Genomic DNA, 24,212 nt, shown 5'->3' with positions numbered 1-24,212 from the left:
CATTTCTATTAATCTGTATTTTGCTATTTGGCTTCATGACTTTACCTGTTTTCTATCTGTCCTTCTTTCTCTCTGTATCTCCATTTGGCTTTCCTGCCTAGCATTATTCTGTCTTGCGATAGGCCAAATCAGATTTATTATCAACCAGTGAGAGTAATGCATATTCACAGATACAGAAAGATTACCCCACAGCACTGCCCCATCAAATGCAATGGTAATGTGTTATAAATGTGGTGCTGTGTCTTGCACTCTGCCTTGATTTTGACTTCTTCAGTGAGCCTTGTGGTCCTGGATCAGACACTCCTAGCAACATAACTCAGCAGTAGGGTAACAAAATGAGGCATTGCCAAAGTGATGTTAAGCATTGAGGTTAAGTTTTTATATACATGACTGGGCAACAGAGATACCCAGTGGAGCCTGCCATGCTGGGCTGCAGGTGAAGATATACAGATTCTCTCATTGACTTCTTTGCTTTCTAAAATATTTACTAAATTTATTTGTGTATGTGCGTGTGTGTGTGTGTGTGTGTGTGTGTGTGTGTGCGCACGCGCATGTGAAGATCAGAGGACAGCTTGTAGGAGTTGATTCTCTACTTCTATCATGTCTGACTTGGGATCACACCCGGGTTGTCAGGCTTGGCAGCAAGTCCTTTACTTACTGAGCCATCTTGTTGGTCCTCAGTAACTTTAACTGGGTGATAAAATATGAACTCATTTTGGTGACCTGTTCCTACTTTTATTCCTTATTCTAGAATCTGGTAGGCATATTTCTCTTTACCACTCACAAAAACAAGGAAAGCAAAAACAGTCAAACCTATTTTGTCTGTTAGGAAGGCTTTCCAAGAAAGGGTGATAGACATAGACCTATACTTCTGAATCTTAGTTCCACTTGCTCTGGAAGCCACTCAACACTGTGCTAGGCTGTGAATACCATGTGCTCCACACACAGGAACAGTTGCAACCCTACGGACCCTGGACCCTCTATGCACTAACATAGAGCATAACATTTTACAGAAACCAGCTTCTGCCTTCTGTAGCCGAAGTGATGTTTAATAAGCTGTGGGGAAATCTGTCTGGTGGCATACACCCACTGTTCCTGGGTGCTATTTTTAAGTACTTCTTATTTTCACTGTCCTGTGGGTACTGTTTTCAATGATTAATTTTCTGTTTGTTTTCCTGATTAGTGACAAAACTAGCCATAGTGATGCTCATTTCCCCAAGCACAGAAGTGGAGGAAAGGGGAGCATCAGAAGTTCAAGGTCATCTTCAGTTGCATAGAGCATAGTGAATTTGAAAACAGCCTGGACTGCACAAGAAAAAATTTGTATTGCCAGGATTGATAGCATTTGAGAGGGAGCAATCTGTGAAAGTTCGAAGCCAGTGAGTTATGGGCCAGCTGACGTTACACAGTGAGACCCTGTCTTAAAAAAAGAAGTATTAAATCAAATTATCAATGCCAAAAGCTTTTGGAAAATGAGGATGATTTGTATCCTTTGTTGGAGCTGTTGAACTTTGTGCGTCAGTTTACCCGAAGGGTGCTCAAGAATGAAAGACTTGGGGCCCCACTCCCAGATACCAACTCACTGGGGCCCACGTTTGCCATGGAATCTGCATTTGAGGCAAGCCCTGCTTTTTCTCCCTCCGTCCTCCCCGCCATTGCATCCAATGTGAGCTGCAATTGGCATAAGAAGCCTTGAGCTAAGGATGTGTTAGTGATTTGTCATTGTTAGGCAAACTGCATACTAAAAAATCTGAATTACAAGATGCCTGTCAAACTCCGAGGTCAACTACATCATAGCTCAATCAGCTCCTACATGGGCTATTCCTACAGCATCCTCTTTCTGAGGTCATCTACATCACAGCTCAATCAGCTCCTATGTGGGCTATTCCTACAGCATCCTCTTTGTGTCTTCTGCTAACTGTGCTCAAGTTCACATTCTTACTGTTTCAGATTGTCCCTCTCATCCTCACACCCCCCCACACATATGCAAACACATATCCTTACACAGAGACACATGAACACACATATAGGCTTGTGCACATGTATATACTCATAGATATATACACAAAGACAACCAGACATATGTCAGACATGTATGCACACATGTATGTATATGTAGAGCTATAAGCGCACACTCACGCACACACACACACACACACACACACACACACACACACACACACAGACCTCTGAAGATAGCTACTAACTTCCTGCTCAGGAGCCTTCCACTTCGTTAGATTGCAGAGAAATTCTGTCACATTTTGCCTGTTTTCACTCGGCCCTCCAGCTTCATCTCTGTCCCCAACTCCACCAAGTTCCATTCAAAGTCTCTCCGTTGGATGCTCACTTCCCACTCCTGGGACCTTCTCTTCCTTTTCTGAGAAGCTCCCCCTGCTCATCCAGCTTTCAGTTCAGCAAAAATTCTGTCCTGCCACCCATGTGTAACCCATATGTTTAGTGTGTGTGTGTGTGTGTGTGTGTGTGTGTGTGTGTGTGTAGCATGCACATCAGCATAGGCGCTCATACACAGGTATGCACAGAGATCAGAGTGAGGGATCTTCTCTAATTGCTCATATCTTCATATTTTTTTAAAACACAAAGTCCCTCATTGAACTTGGAGTTCACTGATTGGCTAGACTCTTTGCCTGTTGAGCTCCTGGGATCCTCCTGCCTCTGCTTTCCTGCCCACCGTGCCCTGCTTTTTATGTGGTTTCTGGGGATCCACACTCAGGTTCTTATGCTTGCTTAGCAAGCACATTTGCCAGCTGAGGCATCTCCAGTGTAATTTGTTTCTTTATACAGAGTCTCTCACTGGGACTGAGCTCCTAGTAAGACTAAGGTAGCTAGCCGGTGAGACTAAGGCACCATCTCCTTCCTACTTCCAGTATTACAGATGCACACCGCTGTGCCCAACTTTTTATGTGGGGGCCAGAAATCAAATAGGGCTCCTCGTGCTTGTCCAGCAGGCACTTAACCCACTAAGCCATCTTTCCAGCCCTCTGCATTACTTTCTCTTGAAGCAACAGGAAACGTCCTCACGCTATATGCGGAGATACTTGTGACATTTTGCTTAGCAGCCATTGTATTACATGGTATGCTCTTCGAGAGCGGGGCCATGTGTGTTTTACATCTCCACGTCCTTGGCTTTCCTTCCAGTGCCTGATTCATTACTGCTCATCAAATATTGACTAGGTAGATAGATGAGTTAATTTGATCATGAAGTCAGGTGACCTCACGGAACATTGGAGTCCTACTGTGGATCTGACTAGTCACTTGAAAGTCAATAAACCTCATTTGAACATTTTAACAAAGGAGTGTGTGATCATTTTCCTCTCTATATATTAGGATTTTTTTTTTTTGAGTCAGGGTCTCCTGTAGCCTGTGCTTGGTCTTGTGCTGGCTGTGTAGCTTTGACCTCCTTCTACACGTTTGGATTACACACATGCACCACCATTCCTGGCTTATCAAGTGCTCGGGAAGGAACACGGGGCTTTGTGCACATTAAGCCGGTGCTTTCCCACCTGAGCCACACCCAGCCCCTCCTCCACAGTTTTACCCTTCTACTTTATAGACAAAGCATCGTCTGTCTGCTGGTGTAGAGCTGGGCTGCCTGCTCTCTGAACTAAATGAGCTCCCAAGACTATGATCCATCTGAGTTAAGCTGAGGCGGCCCGGAGTTCCGTGTTGATTGATACTGTTTTACATAGGCCTGATGATGCAGACTGTTCCAGAAGAAAAGACGAGCATCCCTCATTCGTGAATCATTGCCTTGCTCACCACTTAGAGAAAGAAATGGCTCTGAGGGAAGCTTTATGTACCGACAAGGCAGAATTTGATTTAAACCCTTCAGTGCTAACTGAGCCCCTAAATCTTTACCTTCGAGGGGCCTGGCTCGTGTTTGTTGACGCAAACACGATCATGGTCCCAGCCCTCTATGAAATATGTGGGGAGCAAGTGTTGTTTGTGTAGCAGCTTCACTTCCGTGGAGTTCACTGCTGAACAAAGCCTATAAAATGAAAACGGGTCACCTCTGGCACCAACTTTTCCTCCTCAGTCTCTTATTCTCCAAGTGGCCCCTGCTTGCTCTCCTGGCTGGTGCCTGAGAAGTTAGTGGAAAGAGAAGGCTGTAGTTGGGGCTTCAGGTTTCTGACCTGTGGCTGTATTCTCAGCTATAGTTTCTCTGTGTTTCTCTTTGTCTGTCTCCATCTCTATCCCTGTTCCTCATTGTCTCTCTGTGTGTCTCTTTCTCGGCCAATCTGTCTCTCTTGGTCTCTGTCTGCGGCTGTCTCTGTCTGTCTGTCTGTCTGTCTGTATCTATCCTCCTGTCATTCTTTGTCTTTCTCTGTTTCTGTCTTCCTGGCTGTTTCTTCATCTCTCTGTTGTTCCGTCTCTGTCTGTCTGTGTGTCACTCTTTGGTTTTCTTTTTCTGACTCTGCACTAGATCATTAATTGGTGAAGATATTAAATTTTCTGCTATTTTGTCTGATTGTATGTTAGTGACACTTAGATAAAATGAAGATCCCAGACTTTTTCAAATGGTGGCATGCTTTAATCAGTTTAAGATAAATTTAGAAGCCATCCAGCCTCAAATGAGCAGCTGTGGGCTGCGGAGGGTGTTCCCATGTTTCCCTACAGGCCTGCCTCCATCCGTTTTCTCTTTGCTTGGCCCCTTCTAGAAGGCCCCCTCAATTTGCGCACTTAGTGTTAGTGTTTTATTGTCCTCTAACATTCTCACTGGCAAATCATTATGGAAGGTGTGGAGAAAATAGCCTAACCCTAGTGGAATTGTGTTTGTAGGTCAGTGGGGCCATCTTTTCGTCTTCCTCCCCTCCTCTTTTTATCGTTTAGACACGGTCTCACATAGCCCAGGTTAGCCTCAAACTCGTATGCAGCTAAGGCTAGCTTTGAAACCTTGATCTTTGTATTAGTGTTCTAAAGGAACAGGACTGGTAGAAAATATTTTTTCATATGTGTAACATATGTATATATGTGTATATGTACATATATATGTTCAAAGGGGATTTATAAGGGTAGTTTACAGACTGTAGTCTAAGTAGTCCAGCAATAGCTGTTTCCTGACAAAAAGGCCAAGAATTCTGTAGTTGATCAGTCCATGAGGCTGGGTGTCTCCACTTATACGAGCAAAGGGTTGCCTCGGCGGCAGAATAGATGAATTTTTCAGAGAGTGGGGGTAAGCAGACAACAAGCAAAAGCTTCCTTCTTCCATGCCCTTTGCATAGGTTTCCAGCTGTGACCAAGATTTAGGGTGGGTCTTCAAACCACAAATGATCCAATCAAGAATTCTTCACAGATGTGCCTGGCTGCTCAGCTTTTTATTGATTACAGATGTGATCTTGTATACAGCCAACACTGGTCATCACAGGCCTCCTATATATGTCTCCCACAGTCCTGCTGCCTCTATCTCTATCCCCCACAGTCCCCCAGTCTCCATCTCCATCTCCCCCAGTCCCCGTCTCCATCTCCCACAGTCCCCGTCTCCATCTCCCACAGTCCCCATCTCCATTTTCCACAGTCCCCGTCTCCATTTCCATCTCCCACAGTCCCCATCTCCATCTCCCACAGTCCCCATCTCCATCTCCCACGGTCCTCCTGTCTCCATCTCCCACAGTCCTCCTGTCTCCATCTCCCAAGTGCTTTGAGCCTTTGCTTTCTAATGACCCAGCTACACACTAAGGATTTAAAATGCTATCGGGAAAATGAGTGTTGAGGATATGTTTCTCTGTGAAGTTCCCTTACAAGCCTGTCCTCATCTCTCTTCCCTGCCCTGTGGAATCTAGGGGGTCTCTGTTTCCCTCAGTGCTGCTGCCATCTCTGGCATACACTGTTCCCTCTAGTTCTTCCAGGACTCCAGGTTCTCAGCCCTGGAGGAGACATCCACTCACGCCTGCCACACCCTTCAGCTCAAGTGTTCTCTTCCCTTCCCTGCCCTAGGTTACTGTCATTCTCTTCTCTCTTGTCACTTTCTGTTCAGCCCCAGGCAGTTTGATCTTCATTGCCACACTTGGGTTCCCTCACTACCTTCTCATCAGGAATTGCAGAGGAGATAGAGGCCCACTTGCCTTTCTGTTGTCATTGTCTTTACTATTGAGTATATTGATGAACTATATCTTGAGTTGTTGAATTCTAAGGGTTTTAACTTTGGAAGGGACATTTTGTTCACCTGGAACTTCACATATGTGGGAAACTGAGAGGTAGAATGCTTGAATGATTTATGAGCCAAGGCTCTGTGCTTGGTTCATAAACACTACAGCATTCTCAGTCCCTCAATGAGATAATTTTGAGATCTGTGTGAAGCTTGACATTAGATCCCTGGCCTCTGATGAATCACCCATGATAGGGTCTGATCTACCTTAGCAGATGCTTTTGGTAAGGTCTGAGCTCAAAGCTTCCTGTATTCCTAACTGCCAGTCATTCCTATACTAGTTCTAACTGTTGTCCATCATCCTGCTGTTCCTTCTCCACAGCATCTCCCATTGCAGTACTTAATATGACACTTCCCCATCCTGGCCTCCACTTCCTCTTTATTCCAAGTAGAAGAATAACTGGCAAGACTCTCCTTGGCCCATCCAACCCTCTTTATGATTGTGTGTGTGTGTGTGTGTGTGTGTGTCTGTGTGTGTGTGTCTGTGTGTGTTTGCATGTGTGTGTAAGTACACATATGTATACAAATGCACATACACACATATTCATGTGTTATGTGGGTCAGAAAATAACCTTGACTGTCATTCCTCAGGTGCCATCTTGTTTGTTTTCTGAATGTGTTTCTTGAGAAAGGATCTCTGACTAGCCTGGAATTTACCAGGTAGTCCAGACTGGCTGGCCAATGAGTCACAAGGACCCTCCAGTCAGTCTCCATGTGCCCAGGGCTGGGATTACACATGTGCACTGCCATGACTAGGTTTTGTTTTTCAGGGTAAACTATTAAACACTGGTGAGGTTTGTTGTTGTTGTTGTTTTCCTTACTTTAACAGGACCTTAATAATTATTGAAATCCCAGTCTCCTCCAATTCCTCCCCTATTTTTCCCACTACTTTTCTCTCCCAACTTCATATAAGTCTGTTTATTTTGAAGACCCAATGAGTGCACTTAGTGATAACAGGATGGGCATAGGTGTAGGGCTCACTGCTGGACCGTGGACAGCCTCTCTGGGAACACACCCCTGAAGCATGTCTCCTTTTCTCGTCACAGTCACCATGACGTAGGAGTCTGTGACTTTGTCCTTTGTCCATGGTGGGATTTCTCGACTTGATCTTGTGCAGGTCTCAGCCATACTGTCTGTCATAACCTCTGATTTTTAAAAAATGTTTATTGCATGTTGGGTGCTGGGGATAAATGATCATTTCCTTTCCATTTCAACTTTATTTATTTTATGTTTTGTTTTTGTTTTTTTTTTAAAGATTTATTTATTTTGGGAAAGCAGGAGGATTGGGATAAAGGAAGGTTGGACAGGGGAGCACGGAACCACAATTCTTAGTTAAGGGAACCACTTTAGGGTTGGCAAGAGACAAAGAAGTCGGGACCACGAGGGATGCACCCACCCACTGAGACAGTGGAGCTGATCTATTGAGAGCTCACCAAGACCAGCTGGACTGTGACTGAAAAAGCATGGGATAAAACTGGACTCTCTGAACATGGCGAACTATGAGGGCTGATGAGACGCAAAGGACAATGTCACGGGGGTTTGATCCTACGTAATGTGATGGCTTTGTGGGAGCCCAGCCAGTTTGGATGTTCACCTTCCTAGATATGGACGGAGGTGGGAGGTCCTAGGTCTTACCACAGGGCAGAAAACCCTGACTGCTCTTTGGACTGGAGAGGGAGGGGGAAAGGAGTGGGGGGAGGGGGAGAAGGGTGGAAGGAGGGGGCGTAGGGGGGAGGAGGGGGAGGGAAATGGGAGGCTGGGAAGAGGTGGAAACTTGTTTTTTTTTTCTCCTTTTCTAATAAAAAAAAAGATTTATTTATTATGTATGCAACATTCCTGCCATGTGTGCCTGTGGCCAGAAGAGGGCACCAGATCTCATTATAGATGGCTGTGATCCACCATGTGGTTGCTGGGAATTGAACTCAAGGACCTCTGGAAGAGCAACCAGTGCTCTTAACCACTGAGCCATCTCTCCAGCCCATAACCTCTGATTTTTGACATGGGTTCTGGATGTCAGTCTTGCACAGGCCTTCTTGCTTGCACAGTCAGCATTTCCTTACTAAGTTATCCCCCAGCTCCTGGCTTGCTTGCTCACTGATGTTCCTTTTGCATCTTCTTGGCTGCAGCAAGAGGTCCTCTCTGTTTTCCCACGAAATGTCCCCTCCTCTCAGCATTTGCTTCCATTTTCCTTCGGCTTGGATTGTCTTTTCCCTACTCTACAGTCTCACTATTCTCATCATTCAGCATCCGCACAAAAGGACAGCTTTCCAGGTAGTTCCATTCTGATGTCACCAAATCTTATCCCAAGCCATACCTGTCCATCACAGTGTTCTGTTCTATTTTTTTCATGGCATTTGCCACAAACAACAGTTATATTGCCTAAACATGTGGTTTGACATTTGTCACATTTCCCAACATTAACTGTAATTTCATTAACTGTAACAACTCAGTTCTGTTTTTCCTGTCTTGAGCGCCTGGATCAGAACATGGTTTGTAGTGTTAACAAACCTCTTTGTGCTGAGCTGCTTTTGGGCTTTTCCCAAGAATCACTTTTGTTGTGGTTTAAATGTGAAACCTGTCCTCCATATGTTCATGTGTCCAAACACCTGTTCCCTGTTGCTGGAGCTGTTTGTGAAGGCTATGGCACTTTTAGGAGGAGGTGGAGCCTCTCTAGAGGAAGCACGGCTGGGGGTGGGCTTTGAGGTTACATCTGCTGTTCACCCTCTGCTTCCTAAGTGGATACAGTGTGGCCGGCCAGCCTCCCGCTCCTGACATCATATGTTTTTAATTTTCGACTTTTTTATTAGCAAGTTGACTATTTAAGATATCTGTCAAAGCACAGTTTAGGGTAGCATTCATAGTATAAAGAAAGCTGGATGTGTCCTGATAATGGAAGTAGGGATGTTACACTTGGGCATAATGTATATTCTTGGGACTGCTTCAATAGTAAACAGTCCACAGCACGTGTTTGACAAGATAGCTTTACACGAAGTCGTGCAGGAATCCAGGTAGAACTATAGCGATGAAATTCAGTACTTGCTAATTGAGTGTTCATGACAACATTCTGGAACATGGCTACTGTGAATAATGAGAGTGGCTACCTATGCATATGTGCATGCTAACAGTCTTATTTAGGGGGCAAAAGAACACAAACAAAAAAACCGACACAACTCAAGACTTAGTCAACCTAAGTAGCCCAAGATCACTTACTGAGCTGCTAAAGGGTAGATCTGGACTATGCCTATCACATTCTAAGGTTTGTGTGTGTGTGCTTTACATACCATGCTGGTGTTTTTTGTTTCTTTTAGTTAACTGTAAAGTCCTAACAGTGTGTGTGTGTGTGTGTGTGTGTGTGTGTGTACGCACGCGCGCGCACATGTGCCCAGACATATGCATCCCACAGGACACACATGAAGGTTAGAAGACAACTTGTGAGAGTTGGTTCTCTTCTTCAACCATGTGGGTCCTGGAGAATGAACTCAGATGGCTGGACTTGGTGGTAGCATCCTTTATGTGCTGAGCCTTCTCCCTGCTCCTATGATGCTCAGTCATAAAAGAGATGCATAGGGATCACTTCAGCTCCAGCATTGAGTGGTTAACAAATGCGTACACTTCTGTGCCTTCCCATGGGTTTGGAAGTCTGGCCGGTAGTAATGCTTTAGAAATAGTGCTTAGGACCCATGGCTTTGTTCCCTCGCTGTGTGTAACTTAAATTGCCCTAGTACTTATCTGAGCAGAATTCACATCTTCACACTGTTTCTAACCATCAATGGTGTATGTCTCTGTGTGTGTGTGTGTGTGTGTGCACGTGTGTGCTTGTGAGCATATTGATTCAAGTGTGTGCTTGTTTGTTGAGGACAATCTCACATCAGGTATGAGAAATTGGCTTTTTACTTTGTTTTGTTTATAACTGTAGAATCAAACACTTATTATTTGTGCTAGGATCCCAGGTGCCAACATACTAGATTTTTTTTCTGTGTGACTCTAGGAATGGAACATAGGTACATGTGTTTGCAAGGCAAACATTTTACAGACTGAGTCGTCTCCTCAGCCAGGTGCTATCACTTTCATAATTCACTGGGTATTTATCATATGCAGAAATCACAGCTAAAATTATATTCAGAAGTCTCCACAAAACAACATGGGCCAACCTACTGGATAAGTGTTTTATATACATGGATACTATACATATAGACATATATGCCTTATAAGCATATCTACTATAAGATATACCTTTATATACTTCATAATGCATTTTCAAAATTGAAGTATTATGGATCCTTGAGAGCACCTAGGTGAATGTAGTTTGAGAACCTGTGCCTCCTCCAGTGTTGCTTCCTTCTAAATAGATAACATGAGTCCCTTAAAGGCAGAGGTTATTGTGTTTTGCTTCTATCTTTATGGATGATCTTAATTTAGTGCCAAATATAAAGAAATCTGTCCATATGGATAATCCATTTCAGGTCAGGTGGTTAGCAATCTGCTATACCAGAGCCAAGATTACTGCAGTGTGTGCTGGGCATTAAATTGGATGATTTCACCTTGTATGTGACCCAGAGCCTTGGTCATGACACAACAGATGGAATATTGTTCATATGGTACTCTCTTTTTTATCCTTTTGTGTAATTGTATGGAATGCATGTCCTTGTGTTCATATGTATAAGTATAGTTACACATGACAGAGACAAAAGATACTTTGGATTGTTGAAGCTAACCTTTCGCCTTGTTTGGGATAGGATCTCTTGTTTACTGTTGTATATGCCAGGCTAAGTGGCCTGCATGCTTCCCTGGATTCTCATGCCTCTGCCTCCCATCTCATTGTAGGAATGCTGGGAATATAAACACATGAGATTGCATCTGACTTTAACATGACTTATGGGGACCTGAACTCGGTTCCTCATACTTGGGCAGCAAGCACTTTTACCCACTCAGCCATCTCTGTTGCCCATTGTATGATAGTCTCTTGATGTATATTTTCCCCCTTGAAAGCAAGAGCCACACGAGAGTCTCAAATTAACACTTCTCAGCTTCCAAAAAGCTGTCAGAGACAAGGTGGAGTGTGGAGCTTCCAACAGGGAGGCAAGACAAGACAAAAAACATTTTATGTCTGCCTCAAGGCTGTACAACTAATTCTGAAGTGTTAGAAGCGGAACACAAGAGTCCTTAGAAATTAGGTTATTCGTGGCTGGAGTAACTATCTGGTTTGAGCACAGAATTCCACCTGGCTGGAAAGACAGCTCAGCAGTGTATACACTTGCCCTGCAGACATAAAGACTCAAGTTTGTATCCCAAGACCCCATGTAAATGCCACATAGATATGCAAATCTGCCTGTAATTGCAATCTTGAAACACAGAGACAAGGGACCCCCAGATCAAGCTGGTTATTGAGATTAATCCTATGGAAAACCTATTATTCTGACTGAGCGATACTGTCTCAGTGAATAAGGTAGAGGAGTGATAAAGAAATCTTTCTACCACCAACCTCAGTCCTCCTCATACATGCATTAATGCATGCATACATATGTTCATACCACACATATTCATCTGCCCCCACACACATGAAAAAATGCACATATGCATGTATGTCATACACCAAAAAATGCAATATAAAATCTGAAATCAACATTTCAATATTGTATGATATTTATTTTTTCTTAAATCAGTTAATTAGTTGTATGTACATTGAGTTTCATAATTCTCTTTGCCTTTCACAGATGAAGGCATCAAAGTGGGTGTATTATTCTCTGTTTTTACCTGGATTGTACTGTGATGATACAAATTGATTAACCACGTGACTGTGCCCAAAGCTTGACTGGCTCTGTAGCTTCTCCAGCTTGGCAGGCAACATGCATCTTCAGACATGGTGGGCCTAGTGACTTTACTATACTAGAGTCTAGGTGGGGGAAGCCAAAAAATAAACAAACAAACAAAAAAACCCACACACAAAACATCTTCTGATGTAGGGCTGGAAAGACAGCACAGTTAACAAAGTACTTGATATGCAAGCATGACAACCTGAGTTCAGCCCACAAAACTCATGTAAAATATTTAGGCATGGTGGCGTATGTTTCAGTCCCAGCACTGGGGATGTGGGGACAGACACATCCCCAGGTCAAGGCTTGCTGTCATCTAGCCTTGCTTACTTGGTGAGTTCTAGACCGGTGAGAATCCCTGTCATGAAAATAGTCAAAGTGGTGGCATTTAAGGACTATTCCCCCTGAATGTCTTTCTGGCCTACCTCTTGTATACACACACATGGGCCTGGGTGCACACATGTGGACCCTTGCATGTGCACATACACCCACACACAGCATACAAGTCTCTTGTGCTCTCTGATGTCAACACCACTCATCTTGTTTTACAAATTCTTTTCTACCTCCGCCAAGGAAAGGGCTAGGAAGCAACAGAGTCCAATCCAGGCATCTCACTTGAGATTTCTGCCGTGTTCCATCTGTAGATTATTGAAAACAGAAATTTTCTTTTGGGCTTCAGGAAAGAGTGTCTGAGGAAGAGAGAAAACACCAAGAAGAGCTGGCTGACCTCCATTCAGCAGTAGATGAAGACTCAAGAAGTGAAAGCAGCAGTACCGATGAAGGAAAGGAAAACACCAGGCTGCTCTTGAAGAGACTGAAGGCCCTGGAGGTAAGGCACCCACGGTCTACCCACTGAGAGCAAAACCTGCTGGTGCTGGTGCTGACTGTGAATCTCAGTCTTGCTTTCTTAGTTCTCCCAGATGGATGATCTGTCTGCCATTAGGATCCCTTCGTCAACAGTGCGCACAATTAAAATCCACCACAGTAGAAGGGTCTTGACTCAGTAAGTCCTGCTGTATGGACTTCAAAAGAGCACCACAACTTGCTTCCCAACACTAGTATCTGAAACTGCAAGCACTTTAGGTAGGGCCTGTGGAACACTTGGCTTCCTTTTCGCAATACCGCATAATATGGAAGCATGGGTGAATGAGTAAGCAAACAATGTAAAATGGTTGCGAAAGATGTGTAGGTGTTTACATACAGATTTTTGTAGTAATTTTGGTAGGCCCATTTCCTTAAGAATAAAAGGCATGTATAGATATCAGCATGTAAAGTACATGCAGAGAGAGAATCTGCGCCAAGTTTTGGGGTCTTTGCAGGAGATCTGGATGCACCCAGCTCTCCAACACACAGTCTAAACATACCAGATGCTCTGTAACTTTGAGGCCTTTATGCCACCTTAATTGTTCTTTCCTCAGCTATCCTAGCCGTCATCAAAGAAGATTTTGCTTAATTGCTCTTGTTTGAGGTATTTGAGACATAAGTGGGGATATTTGAGACTTAAGTGAGGGTACTAACTTGATCCATCCCAGAGGATTGTTTGGGAAGAGAGTCTACATGAGGAATTGTTTCCATTTGGTTGCACTTGGACATGGCTGTCAGAGATTGTCTTGATTGCCGTGTTTGATCTGGAAGGACCCAGTCCACTATGAGTGGCACCATTCCCTAGATAGGAGTTCCTGAACTGTGTACAAATAGGGAGCTAGAGCTGAGTACAGGCCATACGTGCATTCTCTCCCTGCTCTTGATTCTGACTATGAATCTGTTCACATTCCATTTTCTCTGTCCCTTCCACTGTAATGTCCCCACATTTGTAAAACATAGTCTGGATTGTAGGTTGTAAATCCTTTTCTCCTCTAAGTTTTGTTCTCTATCAGGGTGTTTTGTCTTAGAACAGGAAACAAAATTAGAACACCATCATCGAAAAATACAGTCTAGGGATGTAGCTAATGTGCTTGCCTATCAGCAGTGGAAGCTCCGAGTTCCCTCCTTAGCATTACATAAAATGGGACATAGTGGTGTAGACTTGAAATCTCAGCACCCAAGAGTTGAAGCAGGAGGATCAGGAATTCAGGATCATCTTTGATTACAAAGTGAGTTCCAGGATGACCTGGGTTACACAAGAATCTGCCACAAAACAAAACAAAAACAAAGGAATTATAATAAAAGCATAGTTCTACTGTAGTACCCACAAATCTGGAATAGTTTTATGATATGCATAACCAGGAAAAGAAGCCTGTGGCCTGCTTCCTGCCTGCTGTCCACAGCCCTGGCTCAGAGCCCTGGCTTCCTTTATTGAGAGCAATGTCCTTGAGATTCTGAGTTCCTTAAGGCCATGGGCACTTGAGCCAGATTCTCGGGATTTTATTTGAATCCTTACTCTCTGCTTTATTATTTTAAAAAACTTCAGAGTCACCTAATCTCTTTCCGTTTTTCTTTCCTCACTTGGATAAATGAAGATAATAATAGTACACAGCCTTACTGAAAAGCAGTGGAGATTAAACCGCTTATTATTTCTGAAGTTCACTTATTCTTGGTCCCTTCTATGTTCTAGTTTCATCTCTGTTGATGCAGTAAAAATGCCTGAGAAAAAAAGCAACTTAAGGGATTTATTTCAGCTTACAAACCCCAGGTATCAGTTCATCATTGCAGGGAAGTCAAGACAGGAGCTTTAAACAGATAGTCACATCACATCTACCTTCAAGAGCAGAGAAATGAATGCATGCTTACTCGCTTGCCTCCTTGCTTGTGCTCAGATCGATTTCTCTACTCTGATACAGTCTAGGCCTCCAGACCAGGGGATGGTGACACCCAAAGTGGGCTGAGCTTTCCCACATCAGTTAACATTAATAATTAAGACAATCCCCACAGACAGGCCCATAGGCCAACCCAGTCCAGATAATTTCTCACTGAAGTCTTCCCAGGTAATTCTAGGTTTTGTCACATTTAAATGTAAAGCTAACCATCACATGTACTGATCTGCTCCAAGGTTATTGCCTATTTCTTAGTTATGTGCTCATTGTTTAGCTGAATAAGATAATTAATACAAAACTATGGTTAAAAAAACTTGAATACTCCACATAGACATTCTTGAAAATGGATGTTTTAGAGCCCAGGCAAATGTGTTGGAGCCCAGGCAGAAAAACCATTGACTAGGGAAACATCTGGATGCCCTAATGATGGGGGCAGGGATCAGCTGTGTCTCCAGGAACTCTCATACCTTGGTAGAGTTTTAAAACCACTTAGGAAACATTCTTGGGGGGAAGGGAAGATTCCATCTAAGAGTGTTGAGAAACCCCATAATGAATGAGTTGATATTACGCGTACTTTTGTTGTTAGTTCTTACTTAATGATTACAAAGAAATTGTTCTCAATCACTCTCATTGTCAGGCAGAACTTTGTGAAGGGCATTTTATTTAATCAAGCTAAGAGGTGTTTGGAATGTCTTGGGCATCAAATTCTTCAACTCTGTGTGTGTGTGTGTGTGTGTGTGTGTGTGTGTGTGTGTGTCTGTGTGTAGTTTTTCCCTTCCAAGAGATCATTACATATTGGGCAACAACTCTTTCATCCAATATTATTCAGATGCAATATTTAATGTCTTGTGCCATTAGTCCCCATAGCTTCAATTCATAATGTTTTTTTTATTTCCTGAATTGAATTGCTGGAGTTGAAGAGTGACTGTTTATTTTTAAATTCTTTGTTTCATATTTTTTAACTCAGTACTTTTCCCTTGATCTCACTATCTGACTTTTTGATGAATGTGTGATTTTATTAAACAATATTTATTTATTTCATGTGGGTAGGTGCACACGAGAAGCACATGTGTTTAGTTCAAAGGACACCTGTGGGGATTGGTTCTCCCTTCTACTGTGTTGGTTCTGGGAATTACGTTCAGATTGTCAGTCCTGTCAGCAAGAACTCTCACCCACTGAGCCTTCTCACTGATCCCCATTATCTCCTTAATGGTATAAATTTAGGGGAGGGTGTTTGAGCTAGGCTTTTAGGTAGTCCAGCTTTGAAATCTCTCTAGGGCTTCCTTGATCCCTTGATATTCTTGGCTCCACCCCCTGAAAGCTAGCATTGCAGATCTGCATCACACCCAGGTCTGTGACATCTTTTATTTTCATGCAATTGGGTTTTATATGAATCTCATATACTATGGAATTTTAAATTGTATTTCATGTGCTATGTGTATTGAATCATTTGCATACGTTAAACATGTTGTGGTTAAATAAATTGCTCATTTTTCTAGAACTAGCCGCAAGCACCCATGTCGGTTGCAGCATTTTTAGCAAAATCTTCTTTGGGGAGTCTGCGGGGAAAATTTCCAGAAGGAATCTAGATACATTGGCAATATGTGGTGTTAGAATAAAAAAGAATGTTTCCCACCAGTGTGTTTCTTGAGCAACCGTATGTGTATGCTTTAATCTGGGTCTAATATGATAGGAAGGAGAGAGAACAGGAAGCAGACTGTCCTGGGCCAGTGAGATAGCTCAGAAGACAGAGGTGTTTGCTTGAAGTATGAGGATTTGAGTTCTATCCCCAAAACCCACATGTCAGAAGGAGAGACAGATCCCTTCAGGTTGTCTTCTGACCCTATATGCTCATGAGTGCCATGGTACAGACATGACCATACACACTCACACATGCATTCGCACACACACCACACACACACACACACACACCCTAACACACAAAGAGACAGACAGACAGACACACACACACACATGCACACACACATGCACATACACATGCACACACACACACAAACACACACACACAGACATGCTGTTTTTTTAAAAACAGGAAGAAAACCACCAGGGACTCTAGACAAGTCCCAAGGAGGTGTGAAGTAGACTCTGTATGACCTGCTAGCATTGCACTTCTGACTGATGTGACACACATGTCTAAAATGCTACATATAATTTTTTAGACAGTTTACCTTTGGCAGCAACCCGGGTCATATCAGAGTAGCACCTGACTTTGGTAATTGAGTATGGGCCCACTCCTTACATGTGCGGGTCAGAGTCCCCAGGCTGTACACTGAGGTTCAAAGACTCTTGTGTCCTAGAGCAAAGACTTGGACCACAGACACTTGAAAGCAGCAGAGACAGTTTATTAGATGAAGGTACTCTTGAGAATGGAGCTAGGACAGGTGAGACGCTCTAAGAGGCTCAGCCAAGAGATGGCGAGCCCCGGTGAGCCATTTCCACCGTACCAGCTTCTCCCATGCTTGTCTGAGTATGCTTCTCTCACATAGATGTAGCCCAGGTGGGGAGCATCCTCCAGTCTCTGCCAACTGGCTTCTTTCATAGGTTAACATAAGTACCTCTCTCTCCATGCCCTCTCTATTCGCCTGCCACACAGGCACTCCATTCCCACTCTTACCTGACGAATGTTTAGGACACCCACCTTCCCTGGTACTGTACTCTCCATAGTCCTTTCTCTGCTGGGTCCCGCTGGCTTTCAGCTTTCTTTTTCATGGCGTTGCCCAGCACCAGCCTTGTGTGAAACTGCTTCCCCTTGGTAAATACCTTAAGAGGTCTCCTTCTGCCCATGCTTATCAGTCCCACAGCCTCAGTTGCTCCTGTCACAGTTGCCCCTGTCACAAAGCAAGACCAGTTTTGTCCCCATTCCCACCGGCTCCATCCAGTTTTCTGTGTGGCTTATTTCTCTGGTTCCCTCCATGTCCTTACAGGGCTCCTCAAGGGGTCTTGCTAAAGGGACAATTCTCTTATTCCAGAAAAACCCAGAGGCAGCTGCCAAACAGCATGTGGATACAGAGGCCTATATTCTCTTTCTGCATCTTTCTCAGCCTGGTGGCTGTGTTGAGTCATTTGCATGTACCATGGAGAGGAAGCTCAGATCCTAGTAAACCCTCTGGCCCCAGTATGTTGTGGAAATATTGTATAGGCTCCAGACACATGCTAGAGAAACTATTTGGTAGTTTTGTGTCTGTATTCCAGAGCTAAAAGAACAAAAAGAACCCCGTGCACATGCCCTTTAGTGTTTGGGTATGCAGATGTGAGTCTTCAATTTAAGAGTTTGCGATCCCAAGGCTGCCATCTCAAGTACTGCTTGCCTGTTTGCCTGCCTGCCTTCCTGCATGCATGCATACATACCTGCCTGCCTCCATGCATGCATACCTGCCTGCCTTTACTACTGTGTATGTGTGTATACTTGTGAGTGTGTAAAGTTGGGTCTTTCTTTAATCCACCTTTGATTTCGAGACAGACCATCTCAGTGAACCCAGAGCTCATCAATTCAGCTAATCTGGCTGATCAGCAAGGCCAAGGAGGCTCCTGTCTCCCCCTTCTCAGCACTGAGATTCCAGATGTGGGGCACCAAGTCAGGATATTCTATATGGGTTTTGGGGACTGAGCTCATATCTTCATGCCATGGCAAGCACTTAACCAGTAGAGCATCTCTGAAACCAAAGGATTGCTGTCTTTACTTGGCAAGAAACTCACAAAGCCTTCTAAGTTACGCTGTGGTACCTCACTTGTGGGAGGATTTCTTCCTTAAACCCCACTCTGTGGAGTTTATTACAGGATCCTTTTCTACTTACTCTCTGAAGTCCCTTGGCTACAACTGGGGTCTAGCCTGGTCTCTTCTTGGAGTATTCAACTTAACCTCTGGGTTTGCTCCTGAAGCATTTTCTTGCTATGCGTGATTTTCTCACCTCTAGGCCTCATGCTTCAGTGCCAGCAGCCCTCCTCACCACTCTAGACAAACCTCTCACAAGATGACATATCAAGATAGACATCCCCATGCTTATTCTCACCTCCTACAGCCTCTGATTCCCAGACTGTAGCCAAGAGCAGAGTCAATCTGAGGACACTTACGAGTTCTGAGCCCCCGTTGACATGCTGCTGTCTCGGCTGTGGCCTCAAGGTTAGAAGAACCTGGCCTCTCATAGGAATGATTTATTTTATGCAGAAAAGTATGACAATTAAATCCGTTAGGGTGAATAACAGCCTTTTCTACCCAATTATACCTTTCTGTGAAAGTTTGACAATTAAAGTGCTAAGCATAGGTTTTTGTTAATAAGTGATTCTGTTTAAAATTGGGTAGTTTAAAATAGTTAAAGCTAAGTGTACATCACAGTTATTTATGGAACTCATACTTAATCTATGCCCTGAATAATCTCAATGGGTCAAATGATGTTCTCAACCCTAGGGAGGTCAGTGCTTATGGTTCCCACCTCAGAGGACAGAGACAGGAAGTACCTACTTAAGTAATAAGAAAATAAATTAATGGACACGTAAGTGGCTCCAAATGAGAAAAAATAAATAATCCACAGGGAAGAGTATGAGACAGGAGTGACAGGCATTTAGCTTCCCAGGAACCCCAGAGTATCAGGCCACTAAAAGGCAATATGAATAATAAACAGGGGATAGCTTGAAAAGCATCGGGAAGACCAACACTGTAGAAAGTAGTGTCTGTAACGATAGAGAAAGCACCTGCGTGAGTGGAGAAAGCTTGCAGCTTTATGGGAGCACAAGTCAGGACTATGGCCAGAAATCCCTATAGATTTTACTGTGAAATTTCTTACTTGTTCAGTTCTTACCAGCCCCGCACAGAGAGCCGTGGGATTGGAGGTCTGAGTCTGACGGGCTCTTCTGTGCCCACTTTATTTTCTAGTCTCCTTAGGAAATTCCAAGTGGGCTTTTATTAATGTGGGAGTGGTGTGCTAAAGCCATCCAGGAGCTGAGAAGATAGCTCGTAGGGTAAGGACACTTGCTACACAAACCTGATGAAATGAGTTCGTATCTACAGAACTATGTAAAATCCTTATGCAGTAGCACAAGTGTCTACAAACACAGTGAAACCTACAAGGATTACTAATGGAGTGGATGTAGTGTATGAGGGGCGCTGGAAAATCAAGAATTATTTTAGATTATTTCATCCTTCACATCTGAGAGTAATGTCATAACAGAAAGAGGCCAGCCTTGAAAGAGAGGTGGCTCATGGGAAATGATGTTCTAACTATCAGCTTGCATGGTCCTCATTGAGACACATGTTCAGCAATCAAGTGACAATGTTCAGAAGGTTGGTGGTTATCCAAGGTTGAGGTTAAGGCTGCAAAAATGGATCTGAGGGTCATCAGCATATAGATGACATTCTGCAGGGTGGTACCAAATTAAGTCACTTGAGATGTGTGTCGGTGGATGCAAGGAGGGCCAAGGAAGAGCCCCGGGGAGCCTCTACATTAGGAAATTTGCAGAGATCAGAAAAAGACAGCAAATAATCCTGTGTAAGGGTAGGTAGTGAAAATGAGTGAGGTGTCAGAGAACCTGAAGAAGAAAGGCAGTCTTAAGAGAAGAAACAAAGTCCAGGGTTGACTCTCTTCTTCATAGCAAGCCTCTATCTTTATAACCATGGTGTCTTGTTACAGTGACTCGGAGGAAAAGGTGGGAGAGCATGTGTAGAAGGTTTTTTGTTTCTACTGTAGGTTCATTTCTGTTGTGGTTATGAAATACCCTGATCAACAGCACTATAGGGAGAGGAGGGCTTTTTTGGCTGACAGTTTCAGGTCACAGTCCCTTATTTTGTGGTACCTAAGGTAAGAACTCCAGAAGTTAGTCACATCACATCCACCGTCAAGAGCAAAATAAATCACTAATAACAGCATATTCACCCTTGCTTCCTCGTACTCAAACGGCTTTCTCAACTCTCCCCATCTCGATCAGTAATCAAGGCAGTTCCTCACAGATCTGCCCACAGGCCAGCTTAGTCTAGATAGTTCTTCACTAAGACTTTCTTCCTAGGTGATTAGAGTTTGTGTTGGGGGTTTTCATAATGTGAAGAGACAGCATGAGCATGGCAACTCTTATAAAGGAAAACATTTAACTGGGGTTGGTTTACACTTCAGAGGCTCAGTCCATTACCATTATGGCTGGAAGCATGGCAGTGTGTAGGCAGACATGGTGCTGGAGAAGGACATGAGAGATCCACAGGCAGCAAAAGGAGTCTGTACCCACACTGGGCATAGTTTGAGCAGAAGAGACCTCAAAGCCCACCCCCTACAGTGACACACTTCCTCCAACAAGGCCACCCCTCCTAATAGGGCCACACCCTATGGGAGCCATTTTCTTTCAAACCACCATATTGTATCAGGGCGACATTTAAAACCAGCACAGTGTCTGTATGTGTGTCATGTGTGTATATGTGTATAGAGGTCACAGGTTGACATCTAGTGTCTTCCTCTCTTTCTCTCCTTCATATTTTTTGAAAGAGGGTCTCTCCTGAACTTGGGACTCAGTCATTCAGCTAGACAGCCTGGCAGTAGGAACTGTGACTGCTGCTGTCTGCACACCAACAGCTCTGAGATTCTAGGCTTACCTTCATGCCAGCCTGGCATTTATATGGGTAGGGGGTGTCTGAATTGTGAGGTTGCTTAGGTGTTGGTCCTCAGGTGCAATCAACATTTCTGGAGGCAAGATTTCTCACAGCTTCTGGAAATTTCCTGTCTGTCTAAGCTGACTGGTAAATGAACTCTTTTTTCTCTAACACTGCAGAAGTGGAGTTGCATGCCCTCAATTACACCTGGCCTCTTTTATGGTCCAAACTCAGGTCCTTGTGTTTGGATAACAATTCCTTCACTGGCTGAGCCATCACCCTTGCTCTTAGTGGCTCCTTTGACAGTTCCTCTAAAATAGAGTGGATGTGGTAGGTCAGACATGGAGCTATGACACAGATCTACCCCTTTTAAAATGTGGGGTGAGCTAGTGGGGGAGGTGATACAGTGGGAAGGTCAGAGGTGACGGCGTAGAGTCCTCAACACCGATGTAGATGTGAGATACGCAAGCAGGCAGAAAGGGTGGAACTGGGCCAGAAACACAGCTTTTTGAAAAGTCAAATGCCTAAAATATACCGCAGGAAATCTTAATTCTCTAAGTCTATGACGGAAACCAAACACCTGTATCCTTTTAAAACTCTGCCTGTGTTTCAGATGCGCAGCCAAGATTGAGAGCCATAAATAACAGCTTTCGTTGAGAACATTTTCTGTTGCTATAACAAGATACCTGGAGCTATGTAACTTTTTTAAAGTCCAGACAGTCATGAGGCTCAGGAGTCTGGAGGATGAAATCCTTTAAGCATGGGGTTGACAGGCAATGAGGGTTCATGGCTGGGTCATAGTATATGAGAAATGAGGAAAAGAACCAGGCAAGAGCAGAAGGACCAGATAGGAAGCAAGGGACCAGGAAGGAGGCAGACTTCCCGAAGACCTGGTTTAAATATCTGGGTTTCTCTTTACCACACTGGGGGCCAGGCATCTCTCACATGAACTACCAAGTGACACACTGGGAAGGCTTTGAGAGTGATGGTTTATTGAAACGGCTTAGATAGGTGCCCCCTTTTGTACCTATTTTCCTTCATCCCTAGATGCAGTAAACGTGCCCTGAGCCCTCAAACCTATATTCAGAACCTACTTCTAAGCATGCCCAGAGCCAGTAAGTCTGAGACACTGCGGACTGCTTGTATTCAAGAACACCATGAACCAGGCACCATGGGCATATCTGTAAATCCCGAGACTCCTGAGGCTCAGACAGAAGGACCAAAAGTTTGAGGCTAGCCTGAGCTACATAGGGAACATCCTCTCAAGTAACTTCAATAAACCAATAAATAGTTAAATAAGTGAATTTTCTTTTAGAATATTGTGTGTGTGTGAGAGAGAGAGAATGTGTGTATTTGTGTGTGTGAGAGAGAAAATGTGTGTTTGTGTGTGAGAGAGAATGTGTATGTTTGTGTGTGTGAGAGAGAGAGAGAATTTTTTTCAGCTTCTTTTTTTTATTGAAAGAAAAAAAAAATTCCCGCCTCCTCCCACCTTCCCATTTCCCTCCCCCTCCTCCCACTCTTCTGCTCCTCCCCCATTCCTCTCCCCCTCCCTCTCCAGTCCAAAGAGCATTCAGGGTTCCCTGCCCTGTGGAAAGTCCAAGGTCCCCCCCCCCATCCAGGTCTAGGAAGGTGAACATCCATACTGGCTAGGCTCCCACAAAGCCAGAACATGAAGTAGGATCAAAACCCAGTGCCATTGTCTTTGGCTTCTCATCAGCCATCATTGTCCGCCATGTTCAAAGAGTCCGGTTTTATCCCATGCATTTTCAGTCACAGTCCAGCTCGCCTTGGTGAGCTCCCAATAGATCAGCACCACTGTCTCAGTGGGTGGGTACATCCCTTGTGGTCCTGACTTCCTTGCTCATGTTCTCCCTCCTTCTGCTCTTTATTGGGACCTTGGGAGCTCAGTCTGATGCTCCAGTGTGGGTCTCTGTCTCTATCTCCATCCATCGCCCGATGAAGGTTCTATGGTGATATGCAAGATATTCATCAGTATTGCTATAGGATAGGGTCATTTCAGGTTCCCTATCCTCAGCTGCCCAAGGAGCTAACTGGGGACATTACCCTGGGCACCTGGGAGCCCCTCTAGGTTCAAGTCTCTTGCCAACCCTAAGATGGCTCCCTTAATTAAATTATGTGATTCCCTGCTATTATATCCAACCTTCCTTTCTCCCAATCATCCCGTTTCCCCAAGTTCCCCCCATTCTCCCCTTCTTACTTTTCTCTCCCCATCTCCCCTTACTCCCGTCCCACCCCACCCCCAAGTTCCCAATTTTTTGCCCTGCAGTCTTGTCTACTTCCCATTCCCAAGATAACAACTGTATGTTTTTCTTTGGGTTCACCTTCTTATTTAGCTTCTATAGGATCACAGATTATAGACTCAATGACCATTATTTGTGGCTAGAAACCAATTATGAGTGAGTATATCTCATGTTCCTCTTTTTTGGGTCTGGGATACCTCACTCAGGATAGTGTTTTCTATTTCCATCCATTTGCATGCAAAATTCAAGAAGTCATTGTTTTTTACCGCTGAGTAGTACTCTAATGTGTATATATTCCACACTTTCTTCATCCATTCTTTTATTGAAGGACATCTAGGTTGTTTCCAGGTTCTGGCTATAACAAATAATGCTGCTATGAACATAGTTGATCAAATGCTTTTGTCATATGATAAGAGTATCTCTTGGGTATATTCCTAAGAGTGGTATTGCTGGGTCCAGGGGTAGGTTGATCCCGAATTTCCTGAGAAACCGCCACACTGATTTACAAAGTGGTTGCACAAGTTTGCATTCCCACCAGCAATGGATGAGGGTACCCCTTCCTCCACAGCCTCTCCAGCAAAGACTATCATTGGTGTTTTTGATTTTAGCCATTCTGACAGGTGTAAGATGATA

At 44.0% G+C, this 24,212-nt stretch overlaps 1 protein-coding gene across 1 annotated transcript in view; it reads left to right on the top strand.

Moving 5' to 3' along the window:
• The window catches only part of Nckap5 (NCK associated protein 5), a 769,956-nt gene that overhangs the window by 454,641 nt on the left and 291,103 nt on the right, over positions 1-24,212 (top strand). Inside the window, exon 6 of the mRNA XM_041648822.1 lies at positions 12,656-12,805. Coding sequence (XP_041504756.1) covers positions 12,656-12,805 — 150 coding nt within the window. The remainder of the gene's footprint in view (positions 1-12,655; positions 12,806-24,212) is intronic.

This window comes from Microtus oregoni, unplaced genomic scaffold (assembly GCF_018167655.1).
Source record: "Microtus oregoni isolate MIOR12 unplaced genomic scaffold, Mior012 000003F_ref0000135, whole genome shotgun sequence".
NCBI lineage: Eukaryota > Metazoa > Chordata > Mammalia > Rodentia > Cricetidae > Microtus > Microtus oregoni.
Note: the sequence above shows the minus strand (reverse complement) of the source record. Positions and strands in the feature narration are given on the sequence as shown.